Genomic DNA, 19,654 nt, shown 5'->3' with positions numbered 1-19,654 from the left:
AATACCAGTTAACTGTTTTTCATTGAACCGTATTACGTTCAGGTTAAGCACCATTTAGGATCCTTTATTTTGAATAGTGCAGGAAAATAAAGAAGGTACTTGGGTCAAAATGTACTCAATGTGTTTTCACCTTAGGTCATTGAAGGGGTTATTTCACTTGAATTTTCATCTGTTCAAGGTTCATGGTGTAGTGTCATCATGAATGGTGTATATCCTTCATGCATACATGATGGCTCAAATGCTTTATTAGTAAACTAATGACGGTGGGTTCTGGGATTTTTTTTAAATAATTTTACACATTCTGAAGTTTTTATTGATGGCTTTTATCAGAGTAAACAGAGAAGGCTTTCCTTATGCCTCATCTAGGTTGGGCTCTAATTTATTTAATATTAATATTAATATTACATTCATATCTAATAAGCATGCTTCTAATAAGTTAGACATTTAAACACAGTTGATCCTTGTTTTACGAGTTTTACAAAAGAAATTTTATCCTTGGCCATGGCCTGGGTATTAAAACTTGTTGCTAGTTGAACTGAGTTTAGACATTTTAGGAAGAGACATTGTCTGATTAGTAGATACCCCTCTCTTTATACCCCTCTCACTAATACTTGGCACTGGTCACGGCAGTGCCAAGGCTCATGTACAGCTGCTCCATAGTAGTTTAGTTCCTGGCACACAAGCTGACATGTGATTATCCTGCTTCTGACTCATAGTAGTTCTGAGTTAGTTTCAAGCTTGCATGGATTGCTTTCAGTTGTAAACACCTTGCATAACCCTAAGGTTAAAAGGGATTAAGATGGGCAATTAACCTAGCTATCCAAAATGCTGCACATGTAGTAGCTGAACCCATTAGCAATATATCTATTGCTATATGTCTTATTTTATCTCAGGTATCATCCCTAAATCATGGAATGAAGTTCATATCACTCCCCTTCAGAAAGGAGAAGATTATAATGATTTGAGCAATTACAGACCCGCCTCTAAGCTCCTCTACCTTTGTAAAGTCTTAGAATCTCTGATAAACAGTCACCTTCAGGCCTTCATCACAGAGAATAACCTTTTTTAGTACCTTTCAGGGTGGTTTTAGACCTGAGCATAGCGTGATTACTGCAATATCGCGAGCAATAAATGACATTTCCTGCTCTTTGGAGTTGTGTTGTTCTTTTCATTGACCTGTGAAAAGTATCATGTTTTACTAAGCCTGTCCTCTTGACTTTGATCAGAAAGCATGCAATTGATTTAAAAGCCACCTCTCTGGTAGAACGTTGCTGAATGCTGTGTTTAATTATAAATGATGTTCTGCACGGAAACATTCCTGGATCTGCTCTAGTTACTGTAAACATCAAATATTTAAACATCAAGTATTACTAATAACTGTACGTTAAACGTCTATGTAAGTAAGCACAGTTATTCAATTTTGCCACTTCTCTTCATCTCTTCTGCTGGAAAAACTGAAAAGCATCCACTTCTGTGCCTAAATAGTGCCCATATTGAACTAGTGCTCTTACCTTGGTATATGGATTGATTAAGTGTTGTCCACTAAAAGGCTTATTAGGTCCTTTCCTTGTTTGACAGAATATGTAACACTATTACAATTTTATTTGTTTTCTCTAATATGCCATTCACTCCCCAGTCTGAACAGTTCATATACGGAAGCTGCAGAAAGGGTCTGTTTTGAATTTAAGTTGGCGACCTCTGCGCACTATGCGCCTCAGCATCCGCTTACCCCGCTCTGTCATGTTACGTGGCCTACCACTTCGTGGCTGAGTTGCTGTCGTTCCCAATCGCTTCCACTTTGTTATAATACCACTGACAGTTGACTGTGGAATATTTAGTAGCAAGGAAATTTTACGACTGGACTTGTTGCACAGGTGGGATCCTATCACGGTACCACGCTGGAATTCACTGAGCTCCTGAGAGCGACCCATTCTTTCACAAATGTTTGTAGAAGCAGTCTGCATGCCTAGGTGCTTGGTTTTATACAGCTGTGTCCATGGAAGTTATTGGAACACCTGAATTCAATGATTTGGATGGGTGAGTGAATACTTTTGGCAATATAGTGTATGTAAAATAACTGAGCTGTTTGAGTTATCTTGCTGAAGAAGTGTGGCAGACCAGTTAGATGTCCAGTGCTCTAACAACTGTGAGAGTTTATTTACTGTGATTATTTATTTACAGAATGTTCTGTTTTTTACATTTAATGTTTAATGTTACAGTTTAAGTTTGTATTGTTTCATTGTTGTTTACGCAGTGTTTTTTTAGTTTGTAATGTAATTGCTTTATCTAATTTGCACTGCCCTATTGTCAGAGGCTTTTGTTGCATCAGTGAAACACTTTGAGCCACTTTACATGGCGGAAAGGTGCTTTACAAATAAACATTATTATTATTTAGGTCTCTGATGTGCCTTATGCAGATGTGTATATACGGCTAACCTGGTCTTTGTAGAATATGTTGCTGGCCATTTGTACAATCTTGTCCACTTGAATGATTCCCCCGACACTCTGAATGTCCACCTCAGCAAGCATGGTCAGCACCAAAATGGTCTCTACCAGCAGCTGCCTGTACTCTGGCTGTGGAACCCGGTTCAGAACTGTCTCCACATGCACTGCAAACTTTATCTCGCCTGGAGTCATCTGATGAGGGCAAATAAAAAAAAATAACATATTTAAGATGAAATGAAAGCTTTTAGAAAGATGACTCTTATATTACAAAAAAGAATCTGATCATTACGCATTCACTCATTAGGCCAAATAACACAAGCAAAACTACCATGTATCAAATACAATGAACCCTCAAGGCCTTCTAGACTTTTAAAGAAGGGCTAATGATTTCTGTGAAATGTCTGTAATTCAAATTTTTATATTTATGTATTTTTATATAATTTTAAGTTCACACTTTTTGTGTTTAAACTCTCAAAGTACTGTAGCAGTTTTCTTATTCTATTGTTTAGATTTGGTTGGAAAGAAAGGGATTAAATTCTTGAAATGTTGTATTACCTCTTTTGTAGTGGATGATGGAAGGACACAGCCCTCAATGGAGAGTCCATGACACTATGAATTCAAAGGAAAAAAGATTTTAGAGTCAATTAGCCTCACAGAACTCATATGTACCCTCACTATGACATTGTTGTACTAACCTTCTGCAAGAACTTCCAGACTTTTTGGTAGAAACCAACAGGCACTTTGTTGAGAGCTCCATCCAGACGTCTACGGCGAAGCCACTGGCCTTGTCTGCGGTCATGCACCATTGTAGCTCCTGCTGAACTTTGAAATGGCTCAATGCTTGGCAGTCTGTACCTCTGAACGACAACAGGAGGTTCTCATGATCACTTTTTAAGAGAATGTCATGGCAGAAAACACCCAAAGAATTATTTACATTGGTTCCTTTAAGTGGTTCTGAACTACATTGTTAAATTAACCTTTATTTGCTTTTGGTTCCATACACTACTCACCCCTGACTCAATATTATCAAGATCCAAGGAATGCACTGATAAGGGCTGAAAATACAAAACGAGTGATTAGCCAGATATTAGGTTTTTTGAAAGATCAGTGAGAGTGATATAAATTAATGTATCAGCTCTTACCATCTTGATGTCATGCTTTGGCTTACTGATACTTTTTATCTGATCTTTAGCAGAACCAGATTTGATCATGTCATGTATGGAGATGACTGGAATTATGACATTTCCAGCTGAGCGCACTGAGGCACAAGCAAGACACAATTTCAGTAATAGCACATCAACAGAAACCTGATAGGATATGTTGGCAATATGTGACAGAGATCAGCAGATGGATGTATAAATTCACCACTTCTCAGTACTCTGAACTCTTTGCCACTGAGGATGTGGAGGAGAAGGTTGTTGAGTTCAGATGGGCTCAGGTTCATCAGACTCTCTGTGGCCTCTTCACCTGAAAATATAAATTACAGACACAGTGTTTTCTCTCACCACAACAATATATAAGATCCACTCTAATCAAAAGTACACTCTGCTATTTCCCACAGTGCATTAAAAACTACTAGAAAGTAGTAAAAGTTAACTTTCTTTTTACAGTAGCCATAAAATGTCCGTTTGTTTTGGGGTCCCTCAGTTGAACTATACATTTTTTTTGGTGACACTTTATTTTGAGTGGTCCTTTTTAACTGAAATAAACACTCAACACACTTTCGGTCGTTGAATATTTCAATGATGAAACAGCAGTGAGTACATTCAGTAGATTGTCAAGAGACTTTAAATTAACTGCATAAATCAAATTTGCTTACAATCTGAATTCAGTTGGTTTTCACTTAATTTGGATTGTCCAACTTCATATCTCTAGATGTTAACCTGAGAGGTCACTGGACATGTTTAATACAGCCCATCTCAACATCCTCAACAAGCTGTTATAGACATGCTGCTGATACCATTTGGTAACTGGAGCTTAACTGGATCAGGTTTTGGTTAAGGTTAAGGTTAGGATTAGGGTCAGGATGGGGGTTAGGATTAGGTTTTGGGTTGAGGTTATGGTTAGGATTAGGGCCAGGGTGAGGGTTAGGATTAGGTTTTGGGTTAAGGTTAGGGTTAGGATTAGGTTCAGGGTGAAAGTTAGGATTAGTTTGTGGGTTGAGGTTAAGGTTAGGATTAGTTTTTGGGTTGAGGTTATAGTTAGGATTAGGGCCAGGTTGAGGGTTAAAATTAGGTTTTGGGTTGAGGTTAAAGTTAGGGTTAGGGCCAGGGTAAGGGTTAAAATTAGGTTTTAGGTTAGGGTTAGTGTCAGGATTAGGGTTAGGTTTTGGGAAAGGTTGGAAGAGGTAAGGATGTATGTAATCAAAGTAACATATTAAGTCTACCTCATGTAAAATATCAACAATACATCTATTAATGTAAGTAATGTATCAACAGTACATCTTCAAGATAATTACCTATTAATGTATTCAGATGCTTCACTACTGCTGCTTCACTGATATGTTGTTGATGTGTTACTGATAATCTGTTATATGAGTTTAATCATTTACAGCAGACCATTCCAAAAAACATGTTACCATTTTTTTTCAATGAAGTTGATAGAAATAAATACATTTGATTTACAAAACTGGAAGCAAACTAGACTTTTGTAGGTCTTCACAGGTGAGCAAGTAAGTCAACATTTATAAAGGTTTTACAGTGTGAAAAATTATTTAAATAATTAAAATAATAAATAATAAAAATAATATTTTAAATAATTATTCTGGCAATTGTACACAATTTTTTATATGAAGAAAGACCCACTTGTGCTGTTCATTTTATCGCAGTACAGCCATATTTGTGGAGAGGTGTGAACTCTTCTCCTTGCACCCCTCACTGCTTTACACTGAGTTTTGGGAAATATATTTTAGTTGATTAGATTAATAAAAATATCCTAGTCAATTTCCATTCTTCCAGCAGAATGGCCGCTAGGGAGCCTGCAGAAAGTGGCTACTGTCAGTCAATCATGTTGACTGAAGAATGAAAGAATTTTCCTGAAAAGTTAAAGCAGAATGGTTATTTTAGAACAGGCATTTCTTTTTGCTGTGCTGTGTGAAACAGACATACCAGAGCAGTTGAGGGACTGCGCCAGTTCAGTGACCATGACCTGGATAATGAGTCCAATGCGGATGCGGAACATTTCACTGAAAAGTTTTGGCTGGGTGCGCATGCTCATGGCCAGGAAGACCATTATCTCCTGTAAATCACACATGAGCCTCAATATAAACACACAAAATGTTAATGTTGTATTTTCATACATTTAGACACACCTGACTGATCTTTAATCCTTTAAAAGACATGATCGAAGAGCTTATGCTTAAATGTTTGAAAATTATTTGGGATACTGAAAGAATTAGAATTGGTGTTTTGAGATGCTCCTCCAACAAGTAGTTTTCAGCGGTCAACTTATGCTTAGTATATCCTCACTGTCGGACCTTATACCTCCATTTCTGTTGTTTTTTTTTATTATTTTTGACATAATTTGAAAATTCCAGCTGCTGTTAACTCTGTCGAAATTTTATAAAGAACAACCCAACAGACCTCATCCAAAACGACTTCCAGTAAAATACTGTTACTAACTTACACTGGAAGTTAAGAATTTTGGAGACACAATGTTTTCTTCTGACAGTGAAGATATGTGGAGCTTCTTGTTCTTGAGCACTTCCATTGGAAAAGCATCTAATATGGCTCCTCATGAAGCTGCTTGGGAGAACGCCAAGAATATGTACAGCTGTATCAAGGCTTTATCAAAGGACAGCTACTTTGAAGAATACAAAATATATTAGCATTTTTATTTGTTTACAATAGGTGTGTGCAAACCTTTGACTGATACTGCAGATGAAGAAGAGAGTACAGGAAAGACTTACCTGAGTGAGGATAGCGATAGTGAGGTTGTTTTCACTAGCCTCATCAATAAGCCTGGCCAGCTTGTCTGGAGGAAGCGGGCTGTGTGCATGAAGGCAAGAAACACTCCAATCAAATAACTAGCATAAATGACTGGAGGGTTAAGCTCAGCTGCACTGTACACTGTATGTGTGCTTATCTTGTGCATTTTTAATGTGATAAACTCACGCTGATATAGTTTTCTCTCGTGGTTCTGGAGGAAGACCAACTGTGAGGTGCTTCTGGTGAGCCAGCAGGTCTGTACAAGCCTGTTATGACAGAATATTAATCTTATTACAATCTAATTTTGATTTCTCAACTAAATTTCAGTCAACATTATATTCAGTTTTATACAGTATGTGTCATTTTTCTATTTTAGGTCTGAGGATCTTTATTTTGTTAACATTTTATGTACAGAATCATTTTCAGATAATAGTGTTTTACTGAATAGTGTTTTATTGTATTTTTTCAAAGAGCCAATAGTCTACCTATCTTGTATATGCTCTAGCTGAAGTTCACTTATGATGTTTGTGGGTTCATGTACCAAAATCAATATCTTTTTATCCATTGAAACTGCACAGGCTGTTTCATTACTCTGTCTTCAAGACTGATAGATGTACAGTACTGTGCAATAGTCCCAGGGGCTGGCCAGAGGTGGCCAGTGCCATCCTCGCATGAAGAATGTCCACCCTCCTGGCCACCCCAGTTAAACAAAGTAAGACAGTCAGCAGTTCCCAATGAAAAGTTCTGCTACTTTGTGTGAGCGGTTTTACAGTGAAAATCTGCCATCAGGTCAGTTACCAATCGGTTCTGATGTGACACTTCACTCAGTAATCAGTGTATCTCACCGGCTGTGAACACTGCTAAAATTTTAACGTCTATTTTTGTTCATTATGCCTAAGAAAACAGCTAACGCTGGCTTTCTACATTCGGAAAACATTTTAAAGCACTTAAATAAAGCTCCACATCAGTGTATAGCACATGCTCTATGTCGATCACTGCAACATTTCTGCAACTGAAGATTTTAAAAATATTTTGTTGAAATAGTTTGGGGAATAAAACATTCTATATTTTTCATGTAATGTAATAGAAAACAGCATAAAACCACTTTCAGTCTTCCAGTGTGAAACTGTATTTAAAATTGTGTTTAATAGTTAATAATGCTTTTATTTTATTAGTCTTTGTAGAATTATGACCACACTAATAATATCATAAAATCATTTATTTAATTTCCAGTCAAATCTCCCTGTTTTGTAATCTTCTGTTTTCTACTTATTTTGCTTTGACTTTCCCCTTTATTATGCTGATCTCCTCAGAAATGTCTTCTGTAGAAAATGAATAACTTGTATTTAATGACCAGTTTGACTTGAAATTAAATAAATGAATGATGTTTTTTGCAAAATACCAGAAATGACGTCTGTCCTGCATTGTGCTCTGTGCATTCAGTTCGGACTGAAATGTACACTAGCAAAACACTGAAGTCCATACAAAAAATCTCAAGGATGTCAAAAATAAACTTAGATGCAGCTTAGATTCAGAATGTGGATTGTATGGACTGGGGGAGGTAATGGTACATTTTCAACTTCAACAGTTTTTACATTCTAGGTAAAGCTTTTTATAAAAAAAAAAGAAATTTTGCTTTTCCATGATATGGACGATTTAAAGTGAAATAAAAAGACACAGCTGTGGTATTCACCTCATCCAGTTCTTCCACTTTCCTGTGGAGCATACCACACACCATCCGAATGAGGCCCCAGTGCTTCAACCTTCCCGCCTTCTCATACAGCTCACTTAGAAGTCTCTTCACCTTCCAGCCTTTCCCATGCAGTCTGGTGTCCCAGTCCACGCCTCTGAAAACACATATTCAAAAACATTTAAACTCCTTTTGCCATGACAAACATTAGCATTATGGCTTTGTATGGACTGTCAGCCCAATCATATTTCATATTTCATATTTCACTTTGTGTCTTTACTTGTCCTTATAAAAGATGTAGAGGATATCAGCCTGATCTTGCAGGCTTTGGCTTTGTTTCAACATCTGTACCAGCGCTGGATAGTCAATCCCTCCATCCACGTTTCTGGGCAGGTTTAATGAAGGAGAAACTCCGTTCTGAGGGATCTAAGTGTGATTTGCAGGACAGGATGTGAGGTAATGAATTAAAATATATTTCACATATATTTTTTGACAAATTTACTTCCAATATACCTGGCTTTCATCGAGATGGAGGACTGGTGGTGGTTCACGGAACAGTTTAATGGGGAGATACATGTACACATCTGTTAACAAAAAAGTGAAAATATTTGAGTTCTGCAAGGCTCTGAGGGTAAAACAAATTGGCCGTAATGCAGTGTCACACAGGCTGAATATGGCTGCTTTCTGGACTCACTATGTATGTCCAGCACTCTGGCTTTGTTCACCAGAGACACCATCTCCCGAATCTTTTCGGCCACGGCCCTGAAGCGATTCAGGCCTCCTTTAATGGCGCTGATGGAAGTCTGCTGGGGAACGGCAAACAGCTGGTCCAGATACTCTGCCAGGTAATCTACCTCTGTTGAGATCACAGCCATGCAATACATGGCAGCAAAGTATTTTAGCACAAAATGTTAGCCTCTCTCAATAGAAACAGCACATGTGCAGAAATAAAGTTCCCAAATTTCATTAACCTCTTAAATGCCCAAAGCTTTATTATATACTTCTATGACCAAAGAATAGCTCAGCCAATTTGCATCAAAGTCCTAGTAGTTACTGAATAACAAGTCTCAGTATGTAATACACCTGGGATTTTAAGGGGTTGAACCCAGATTTTGTTCCATAGAAAGATCTCAACAAAGCCCAAAGCACACCGACCCAGTGTTCTCCAATAAACCCATATGTTGGCTTGGTACACCAAACCTATATTTGATTGTTGGGTGAGAACATTTTTTCTCATCCACACTGTTCCACAATGGTCTTCCCGCATTCTCACAGGTCTAGAATGTTTCCTTATTCACACTGTTCTGCAATGTTCATCCCACATTCACAGTGTTCTAGAATGTTCCCCTCCATTTACAATGTTCTAGAATGTTCTCCCCATTGGTTCTTCTACATCTGAACTGTCATTGCTAATTGAAGAACAGTATGAAGGCCATGTTGCCACTAGAACGTTGGGGTTTGTTGGGTAATGTTAGATCAGTGTGTGAAAACTCCACTGCTTGACATATTAATTAAAAAAAAAGTTAGTTGCTTAAAAAAATACAGAAAATTGTTCCCTCACCACAGTCCATGAACGTAAGGTGAGCACAGCAGGACGTATCCAGAAATGATGCCAGCTTCCCAGTCTTCACCCTGGATGTATGAGACGTGTGACATGTTTTTACAAAAAGCTCTTCATTTGGTTCACACTTCAGTCAAGCAACATATAAGATGCTACCTTGCTCCTGCGAAGTAGCCGTCTTGTAGCTTTTTCAGGGCAGCCAGTACAGCAGGATCAAAGCCTTTGTGATCATCAGCTTCAATGAACCAAAAGTACAAGAGTCTATCAGATCAAATCCTGCTCTCCATCACTTTACATATGACTTCTCTACGTGAGTTTGTGTTCAGGTACTCACTCAGCATGCTCTGTGAGATCGGGAAAGTGACAGTAGGTCTGCCGGTCATTCTCCAGCGCGAGCACAGGTAGGAGATGTCAATACGAAACATCTCTACAATCATCTTATTATCCAGAGCCAGGTAAAAATGCTGGGGATCTATGAACTGAATACAAGAATGACCTAAAGAAATGAGGACAGACTACATCAAATAGTACATGAAGGGTTTGCAGAGGTGGGTGGAGTAGCCTAAACTCAGGATAATCTACTGTTACTTGAAATACTCACTAAAATAACCATAAAAGGAGCCTAGCAAAAACAACATCAGTAAGAATAAAAAAAGGTCAAAACCCTCTTCAAGTACTGAGTTAGTTAGGCTCTATTGTTCTCTTTTTGGAATCATTTCATTATAAAATATAATGATAAAACTTCAAAGTTTGAGGTGTGAGGAACATGAAAGCTGTCCAAGTAATTTCACCATAAGAACACAATGAAATTAAACACACAAAATGAGTTAGTAAATGAAATATGAAGTTGTGAAATATGAAGTTCGGGAGCAGGACCACACCTGAAGCTCTGCTTACTTCTTATCTAGTTTCCCATCTCTATCTCTTCCATCTCTACCTTCTGTTTCCTGTCAGAAGGTTTTTGCACCCCACCACAACCCCATCTAAAGGGGAGTCCAACATTTTAGCTTAAAGCAGAAGCCCACAAAAACTCTCAGGCTTCTCTAGCCTCTTTCAGTCATATAATCTCTTCTCATGTTACAACCATATGCTGAAAATGTGGTCCAAACTAGTAACTAAATGTTAAATGAAAATGAATAAAAAGTAGCTTTTATTCACAAATATATCTGAGTAGAAAAAAGATATTAGCATTTTAAAATTCTCAGAGACGTGCAACAAAATGTTACGCAAGCAACAAAATAACTAGAAGTTACTACTTACTACCCACCTCTGTTTATTTGATGCATCAATTGGACTGCCAGTTTACATCATTTTCACTCACTTGAGGGGTAAAAGAAAAGATGGTGTTCCGTATGAAGTAAAACTTGGACGTCCCCAGCACACCAATGTGGCGATACGGCCTCCCAGTCAGTCCTAGTCGTTGATTTCGTCCTTTAAGGAGACCAAAAGAACTTTAACAACATTTAAAGAATTGAATATATGTTTGTCTGTTTGTCTTCTTAGCATTCAGTTTAGCCTACCTAGTCTGGCATAGATGTGACTAAGAATTCTGGAAGGCTGGACTCTAATGGGATGGATGTCCTCCAGGGTTTCAGAATCGATACCATGCTTCTGCAGGAGCTGTTTGATATCGTCTGTCTCTGCCAAGACAGACACTGAAAACAAGATAGAAATTATGCATCAAGTGACAACACAGCACTGACACTGAGAGGATAGTGTGTCTGTTGCACAGGTACATGTTTATCAGACATAGCAGCATTCCTCCGACTGTGTACACTCATTGGCCCATTTTATAAGGAACACTTACACTAGAGTTCACAAGTTAGGAATCACTTTTTTGTCATTTTAATAATTGTTGTTGTTTTATTCAATAATAACCTGGACATAAATAAAAGTATAAACAAGTATCAGCATAGTTGAATTATGTAATAATCTATTCATATTCATTTTTGTCAACTTATTTGCTTGGTGATTTGGTCACCACTTTTCAAATGTGATGTACTGAACATATCATTCTAATTATAACTTAATTCTGCTTTCCCAGTCATTATGGAATCATGTACAGCTCCGTCCACCAGCTTCCTAAAAATAAGTAACTAAACTATGAATGTGGCAGAGTACACTGTAAAAATTTATGAAGCATTTTGTACCTCCAACATATAGGTTTTATATCACCGAAAACGGCGATTCCAAACTTTTGAATATAGTGCACTTTTTTGGTACACTAGGTAGGTGTGCAGTCACAACTCATCTCTTTCCATTCACAACATGTATCAGCCGTCCCCTAGCTCTTCATCAGTGGTCAGTTTCTGACCACAGAACCACTGTTGGCTGGGTGTTTGTTATGTTGGTGGGCATCCTGCAGTGTCAGTCTCGAAAGTGTTTCTAATAAAAAGGCCAATGAGTGAAGGTGCAAGGTAGGTGTATCTGACAACTGACAACTCAATGCACATTCACATAAGGACCATTCCACTGAATTAGTTAAAACTGCAGTCACATAACAAAAAAAAACTTTTTTGTGAAGATTTGTGTTTATCATGAGTTTATTTTTTAAACAAAAAAACGTTATTAAAAATACTGTCCCACAATTTCATGTCACTGCTGAAACACAAAGTGTTGTAGTCCATAGATGGAGCTTTATTTTAGCCACGCCTCTGCATTTCAGAGCAGGAAGTGAGACTGCTCCCCTGACCCTCATGGCTACATGGTGAGCGGTTAGATCTCATTGTTTTAAAATAAATGTGTTCCAAAATCTGATAATCAGTGTGGAACATTACAAATGATCACTACTAAAACACATATTTTCTATCATTAAAGCTCTTTTCATGTTTCAATAAAAATATTATAATTTTATGTGTGTACTGTTCAAAGCTGTGTTTGCTAGTCATGTACTGGCTAACGTTTTTCAGTTATGCTCTAAATTAGCTAAATCTGTCACTACTGAAACACTTGGCAATTGGATTCTTGTGGTAGTGACAAAATGAAATGTTCAATTATTAATTTTAATAAAATAAACATAATTAAGGTATGGGATCACTCAAATCAAAAGGCCTATAGTCCACGTGTTCTCATCTCTGAACTAGTTTGGTAAAATGATCCATAAAGACTTTAAATACTCAAAATAAACATTCAGGCAGCATTACTGTATGAAGTTGCTTTAGCATTCAGATATAATATAGCACTGTTACTGTGCAACATATCACTGCATCTGACATACCCTGAACCACAACATCAGGCCTAGGTGTGGTAGAGAGGTGTCTATTGAGTGGATCGATCTCTCCAGGGGCTAAAAATCCCTAAAATGATCAATGGAAATAAAGAAGGGCTTAGAGTAAACACAGACAGAAATATTTTTCTTTTCTGTCTTTTGTTTGTATTGAATGGGTTGAGAATATTTTATGTGATAGCAGGACTATTCTTCAGAGAAAAAAATGCCTCTGATGAGTATTCCAACAGAAATCAATAGAAAAGGAGTAAATATTACACATTTATCCTAACAAGCAAAAAGTGTCAGATATTATATTGTAGAATATAAAGCAACCAAGGACGTGCAACTGATTTTTACTGTACCTCTGCCAACAAGTTACCCAATATGTACAGAGACTGGCCCCACTTCATTGGGCACTTGCCTAATGGCACTCGTTCCACAGTGTGGGGATTGTTATATTCTTCATCCACCTTTTTCAAATAAGATACACGGGGTAAGAGTTCAAGGTCTATTAAACAAACCAGAGATCTTTAATAGAACGGCTGCTTATCTAATTCTGTTCAGGGCCACATGCCACTTTATTTGAGCTTTCAAACTGAACAGAATGCATTTCATGCGTGCAAGCACTGGTAGGGTCATTGCTGGTCATTACATACCTTATCTGGAGGTACACTGTAAAGCTCAGGAATGAGACGCAGTCCATCTTTACCTTTAATCAGAATGGAATCTAAAGCGTCTCTGTATTCTTGTACCTGCAACACACCAGATAAATAGCAGTTATCTAACATACAAGCAAACTTAATACAATCTTTCAAATAAATCTATTTTACCTAAACGTCAAGTATATTTCAAGTCTGTTTCAACTATATGCTCAACACCTGTTCGGGACTTTTGATGAAAATTCCATCCAAGATGAGATATGTCCAGAACAGTGGCCATTCACACTCAATGTTCTCAAAAAGCATCAGCTCTGAGGACTCGTAGTATAAGCGATTGGGGTCCTGAGTAGACACACAGAAAACATACACCACATATGTGCTCATTTTTGTTTATTCTTTTTGGGAAAATGATCATATATGACTGTAATGTAAAAGTAAGGTAATCTGCACAAAGCGCGATTAAACACTCTGTTTATACAGTGTTATTAAGTAAGTCCACATGCACACAAGACACTACATGATAATTCACTGCTTTCACCTCTTTGGGGGTTTTGTGGCCGTCTCTGAGAAAACGGCAGCATCCATATCTGCCCTGTGAAGGAGTACAGGGGTTTATTCTATAAAAGGCCCATATTCTGCAGTTTTCTAGCATTTTATTCTCATCCCTGAAGTCCATAATGTTTGCGTCAGTTTTACATGACCATTTTACAACCTCTCTGTATCCTTTAGAACTAAACATGCTGTTTTTATTACTGTGCCTTTAAGACTGATATACAGCCATATGCAAACATTTTGACTCCCTGAGGGTGTTTTTTCATTTTATAAAAAAAAACAGTGAACCGCAGAAATGCAGTGAACCAACGCCTGCACATTTTAATGCACAATAACTGTGTATTTGCTAAATTGAACATATTGGTAAAAAAAAAAAGATGTGGCCTTATTGTGTGCAAAAAGCTTAGCAAATAAACAGAAATTGTGCCCTAAATTCAGCAGCAAAACTTTCCCGTGAAGGACGTGTTAACTTATTTTTACTTTACTTAATTATCAAAACATGTCAAGCTTCTGTATATGGCTGTATGTAAATTGTGTGGTGTTTCAGTTGTGTAAAACCTGCTCCTATTGTAGTTGACAAACATGTTATCAGGTCACCTGCAGTTTTGAGATGATCTCCTCCTTAGTAATGTTAACTATTTTAATGTCCTCGACTGCAAAAGCTGGGTAGGAGATGATGGACAGGGCGCTAGCATCCACCTCTTTGGATGTGGAGGCCCTGGGCAGCATGGAGCTGAGGATAGACTATAGAGACAGATAGTGAGACAGGCAATAAGACATTAAGCTATTAGGTTAATTAAGGCATTGAGTTAAATGGTAAGGAGCACTGAATCACAGTATAGCTAAAATAATTTGGTTCCTTCTTCCCCATATGTGATGTAGCAAAAACAAAGCTCTTACTTGGCAACGCTGAATGTCATCAGCTAAAGCATGAACTACAGACTCTGGGCCTCCTTTGGCACCAAAGAGGTTCAGTCCATCCAGTGCCTCCAGAGCTGCCTAAATGGCCCAAAATAACACATCAGCAAATCCATTGACACAATCATTGTTAGACATTTATTTTGAAACAATCTTTCCAAGTCACATACTAAATCACTTTTCTTATTATATTTTTTTATCATTTACAATAATAATTCATAGATTGCAGAAAATATCTAGGTTTAACCACTTTTCACAGTAGCACCTCAGGTAAACTATGCATTTTTTCTTTAACAATATTGACACATTAGCTTTTAATAGAAATTTGTATGATTTACAAAACCAGAAGCAATTGAAGCAAACTGAATTTTCCTCTTCATAGGGGAGCAAGCAACTTAAACAAGTGATTTATAGTGTCAAAAGCTTTTTTTTTGGCAACTGCGCCCTATTTTTTGGTATGAAGAAAGTTGCAGTTGTTCTGTCCATTTTATCTCAGTATGGTCACCTTTGTGGAGAGGCCCAAATTGTTTTCACAGCAGGAGTTTATTCCACTTTCACTCGAATCTTAATTCTCTCACCTTTGCCATTCCAATAGAGCTGACGTTGATTTCAGGGATGCCCTGATTTGTCTTGTCTCCTCGCTCCCAAATTCCAAAATCCTGAAGAAAACCCACTGATGCTTAAGCCTATGGTCACACAGGCGACATACAGAGAAATAAGATTCCCATCATGAACAGTGTGCTATACTGGAAACTTACCGCTACTTTGTACGCTGATTCAATGTAGAACATAAGATTCTGCACAACGTCCACCTCATCAAGAGTGTACACAATGTGCAGCCCTGACCACAATAAAAATAAATAAGAATTAAATCTGTTCAAAACAGTTTATCTTACACATTTTAACTTTTTCATAATCGTGATAACTGATCAGTGTTATCTGTTTGTAAATGTGATTGAAATGGCATGACAAACAAATGAGATGAGAAGCTAAGCAGAGTTAGAAAAAATGGGTTGGGAATAGAGTTAATAAGGGTTGTACTGACCTGAAGCTGTCATTTCAGCAAGGAAGAGCAGGAAGACGGACGTAGCATCCACCTGTAGATGACCCCACTCATCATCACCAACCACAGTAGAGCAGCTGCCCGTGTGGTATTTGGCATGCAGACAGTCTGTGGTGCTCTTAGTGTATTTGAATTTCTCCACTTTGTCCAGCTAAGGATACATAAAAGGAATTCAGGTGTGGGTCGACACAGAGGATAAACAATTCATAACTGCAAAATTATTCAAATATTAATATTAAGACTTCATTATTGAGCTAACCAATATTAATGATTTTCCAACATCTATGAAACTAGTATAAGCTTATGATGTTATGCAGTTATGAGCAGGAGTTATCCACACATTTCTGGGCCCTGTGTTAATGCAGTCTTGGTGTCCACATTTGCATCTATTGAATAAATTTAGAATAATTACATCAGGTACATGTGAAATAGTAGCTTAAGGTTGGCTTTACACAGTGAAACTTTCATGCAACTTTAGTTGCTTGAAACGTGCATGAAACTAAATTACACTTGAGTTGTATAATATAAAGCATTCAGCAACTCACTTGAAACTCAGCTGCAACAGTTGCAGGAATCTCAACTTTGTGAAATAAGTTTCATGATACAGCTAAACAAAATGCCAATAACGCATCACAGTAACTGACAAGAAAATAAAATAGAGGATGGTTTACTGGTTGGTTCAAAAGGAAACTAACCATGACTGACTGAAGGTTGGCAGTTTTTAATTTTGTGAGTTTCCTGAGCCATGACAACAAACGTGACTTTCTTAAAGCTAACATTTTTAATGTTAAAATGTAACATTTTAATGTTAATAGCTGCATTAACTAGCCAACTAATGGTAACAGCTGTTTAAAGGCTGCTTGTGCCACAATTTATTCTTCTTTAGCCTGCTCTTATCATGATCTACATAGCTAGATTATTCTCCTCTCTTTTGACGGCCCCTAATTTTATACAGAGTTCTGATTTATTATAGAAAGGAAGGCTGAGGTAAAGCCCTTGATTAACTTGTTGTGCTTCTAGGGCAGAATGAAGGATGAGTGAGACATTAAGTAGGCTTTAACCTAATAGATTCATTTTCAGTGGCTTAACACAAACACAACAGAAAAAAAAACTCAAATATGTATCTGGATAGATAAATAAAAGACAGATATATATATATATATATATATATATATATATATATATATATATATATATAGAAAAAAGGAATGGTAAAGACAGCTGGAAAAAATATAAGAAGATGATAAAAATGCTGCAAATATTACAACTCATGGATGATTTTATAGTGAGAATAGCACGGATCATTGATACAAGTAGCTAATTTGGCTAAGTAGTAGAGTAACTAAATGCATTGCATGCAAAGTTGTTTTTAATATCCGGGTTACTGTCAAGTTGCAAGGAAATCATGTTGCGGGCAGCTCACGATATGTAACTAGTTACAGGAAATTTTCACAGTGTAAATGTACCCTTAATCAACAGTAGTCCCCACAGTTAGCTATATTCAAATCTTGTGAAGGTGTGGACACCATCTGTGCCCTAGTGTGGAGCGAGGAGAAGTAGGTGGGAGGGTTTCCAATTTTGTTCAAGAATGCAATTATTCTATTTCAACTTATTTAGGTTTGACAATGTTGATGTAGTTATGACATAAATTACTTAGAAATTTGAAACTGTACACCACAGGACACTTAGTCCAGGCCTATCATTGTCCATCCTTACTTACAGGCTGTGGGTTGTCTGTTCCTATAGTCGCCCTAACTGTGATGCCTGGTGATGAAAGTGAGGAATTGACATGTAGGGCCAAATATGGGAGCTCAGGGTTGGAGGGGTTCATTGTAGACGTGTGCTACATGGTTAAATGTTGTGCTTTTACTTATTATGCAATGTTCATACCTGCCTCATTATACACTGCAGCAATCCCCGCATGAGCTTAACCACATTCTAGAAGAGAGAAAGGGAGAGGGAGAGAGAGAGAGAGAGAGAGAGAGAGAGAGAGAGAGAGAGAGAGAGAGAGAGAGAGAGAGAGAGCAGTCAGTCTTCATTCTGACCTTCTACTCTCTCCAACTGCTATAACCCAAAGAGAAACATGAGCTGAGTAGTTTTGCCCCCTGGCATTTCTACTTTCAGACTCAAAGAAGTGAAAGACACATGAGATTCCTTGAACTGCAGAGTTATTATTACCATTTACTAGTCTTAAGACTTGTTGTTCAGTGATTATCAATTACTTACTCAGTAACTACTGTAAAACTACTATGTACGTTATGTAGTTCTGAGAAAGACAAGTGTGGGCCAACATTCAGTCCACTAGACTAATGCTGAGCTTAAAAAGCATTTCTATCCAGATTCTTCCTAATTTCATAAACTCTTGGACGATTTTTAGTTCATATTGTGAACCTTTGCCACTAAACAGGCTTATTACACCCTAAGACTTATCATTCAGTAATCACATGGAAGACAATGCTGAGTCTTAAGTTATAGGAGTGAGGAATAGAAGCCTGAATTCTAGGAGGCATTTAAGGAGTTAATCTCAGAAAAACCCAGTGAAAATCAATCAGTGAAACAGTCCCTGATGGCTCCTACCTGCTCCAGCTCGTATGCTTTGGCCTTGTCCTCATCACGGTCAGCATTCTTCCTGTAGGCCAGACTCAGACCCCACACAGACAGGATGCTGTACACATTGTCTCGGACCCAGGCATGAGGGACATCATCGCTTCCCGAAATTAACCCTGTCACCGGATCCTGGAAAATAAATGGGAAAGAAAAAAAAGAGAAAAAAGGAAGAAATCTCCTGCAGATTGAGAATTTACACTGTAAAAAAGTGTCAGACGTTTATTTGAAGCACAGTTGAATTGATGTAAAATATCACCTTCGTTCATCTGAAGTGTTACTTTGCTTCACATTCATTTAAAGTATTTGCTTGAGTTACAGTTAAATTGTTTGTTATTGCTTGAAGTAATTTTTTAGGGTGAACTGACAAACCAATTTTTACAGTGTAGAATTTACAGTCTGATCAAAGGCAATTCATGTTAATCTGCAGCGGCTATATCAGAGTGCTGTTTTCCATCATCAAGGCAAAGAAAAATGGAGATATTACCACTTCAGTGTATATTTTTGTTGCCCATCCCCCCATATGGCATTAAAAATAATAGTCATGTAATAATTTTGACAAGTGTTAGTTTCTAAAGTAATGCTTATACTATAATTGTCCTGGTGATAGCCAACAAACCTGACCTACTTCAAGACATGCAACATGAAATGAAACAGCAAAACACTGCCATTTAATCACCACAACATCAACATAGCACTAGCTTCTGAGAGGAGACACTCTAAACTCTGCTGAACACTGCTGAACTCAGTGTAATAAGCCTTACCTGGTGACACAGGATTGTTTGTTGGACGATTCGTGCATAATTGTCAAGTTTGACACCTGAATTACTACGACTTCTCATAATGTTTAGCTTCTGAACCCTACTAACATTCTCTGTTAGAGGCTTCTTAGCACCTAATGTTACGCTGTCTTTCTCCAGGCATGCGGGAGAAGTAAATGTCAAAGTCTCTGGGAGGGGGCACCCAGTCCATCTGCCAGCTATCTGTTACACTCCATAACCAGCTGAGGAAACCACAAACACTCCCCA

At 37.6% G+C, this 19,654-nt stretch overlaps 1 protein-coding gene across 2 annotated transcripts in view; it reads right to left on the bottom strand.

Moving 5' to 3' along the window:
* phka1b (phosphorylase kinase, alpha 1b (muscle)) overlaps positions 1-19,654 on the bottom strand; it is a 20,415-nt gene extending 761 nt beyond the window's left edge. Inside the window, exons 1-31 of one of the 2 annotated variants that reach the window (XM_036587820.1) lie at positions 19,391-19,654; positions 18,600-18,758; positions 17,913-17,960; positions 16,005-16,173; positions 15,718-15,800; positions 15,538-15,618; positions 14,942-15,040; positions 14,639-14,785; positions 14,028-14,081; positions 13,709-13,831; positions 13,487-13,582; positions 13,193-13,300; positions 12,840-12,918; positions 11,143-11,277; positions 10,944-11,053; positions 9,957-10,101; positions 9,779-9,857; positions 9,623-9,693; positions 8,756-8,917; positions 8,575-8,645; positions 8,342-8,487; positions 8,065-8,218; positions 6,558-6,637; positions 6,353-6,431; positions 5,553-5,682; positions 3,811-3,912; positions 3,588-3,703; positions 3,456-3,500; positions 3,141-3,302; positions 3,001-3,054; positions 2,437-2,637 (exon numbers count right to left, since the gene is read on the bottom strand). In XM_036587820.1, coding sequence (XP_036443713.1) covers positions 2,437-2,637; positions 3,001-3,054; positions 3,141-3,302; positions 3,456-3,500; positions 3,588-3,703; positions 3,811-3,912; positions 5,553-5,682; positions 6,353-6,431; positions 6,558-6,637; positions 8,065-8,218; positions 8,342-8,487; positions 8,575-8,645; positions 8,756-8,917; positions 9,623-9,693; positions 9,779-9,857; positions 9,957-10,101; positions 10,944-11,053; positions 11,143-11,277; positions 12,840-12,918; positions 13,193-13,300; positions 13,487-13,582; positions 13,709-13,831; positions 14,028-14,081; positions 14,639-14,785; positions 14,942-15,040; positions 15,538-15,618; positions 15,718-15,800; positions 16,005-16,173; positions 17,913-17,960; positions 18,600-18,758; positions 19,391-19,468 — 3,366 coding nt within the window. In that variant the 5' untranslated portion in view covers positions 19,469-19,654. Of the gene's footprint in view, positions 1-2,436; positions 2,638-3,000; positions 3,055-3,140; positions 3,303-3,455; positions 3,501-3,587; positions 3,704-3,810; positions 3,913-5,552; positions 5,683-6,352; positions 6,432-6,557; positions 6,638-8,064; positions 8,219-8,341; positions 8,488-8,574; positions 8,646-8,755; positions 8,918-9,622; positions 9,694-9,778; positions 9,858-9,956; positions 10,102-10,943; positions 11,054-11,142; positions 11,278-12,839; positions 12,919-13,192; positions 13,301-13,486; positions 13,583-13,708; positions 13,832-14,027; positions 14,082-14,638; positions 14,786-14,941; positions 15,041-15,537; positions 15,646-15,717; positions 15,801-16,004; positions 16,174-17,912; positions 17,961-18,599; positions 18,759-19,390 lie in introns of those variants that run through there. The other variant, XM_036587821.1, reaches the window with a different exon arrangement.

Source organism: Colossoma macropomum, unplaced genomic scaffold (assembly GCF_904425465.1).
Source record: "Colossoma macropomum unplaced genomic scaffold, Colossoma_macropomum, whole genome shotgun sequence".
Classification (NCBI taxonomy): domain Eukaryota; kingdom Metazoa; phylum Chordata; class Actinopteri; order Characiformes; family Serrasalmidae; genus Colossoma; species Colossoma macropomum.
The sequence above is the reverse complement of the archived record's forward strand: the minus strand, read 5'-3'. Positions and strand labels throughout refer to the sequence as shown.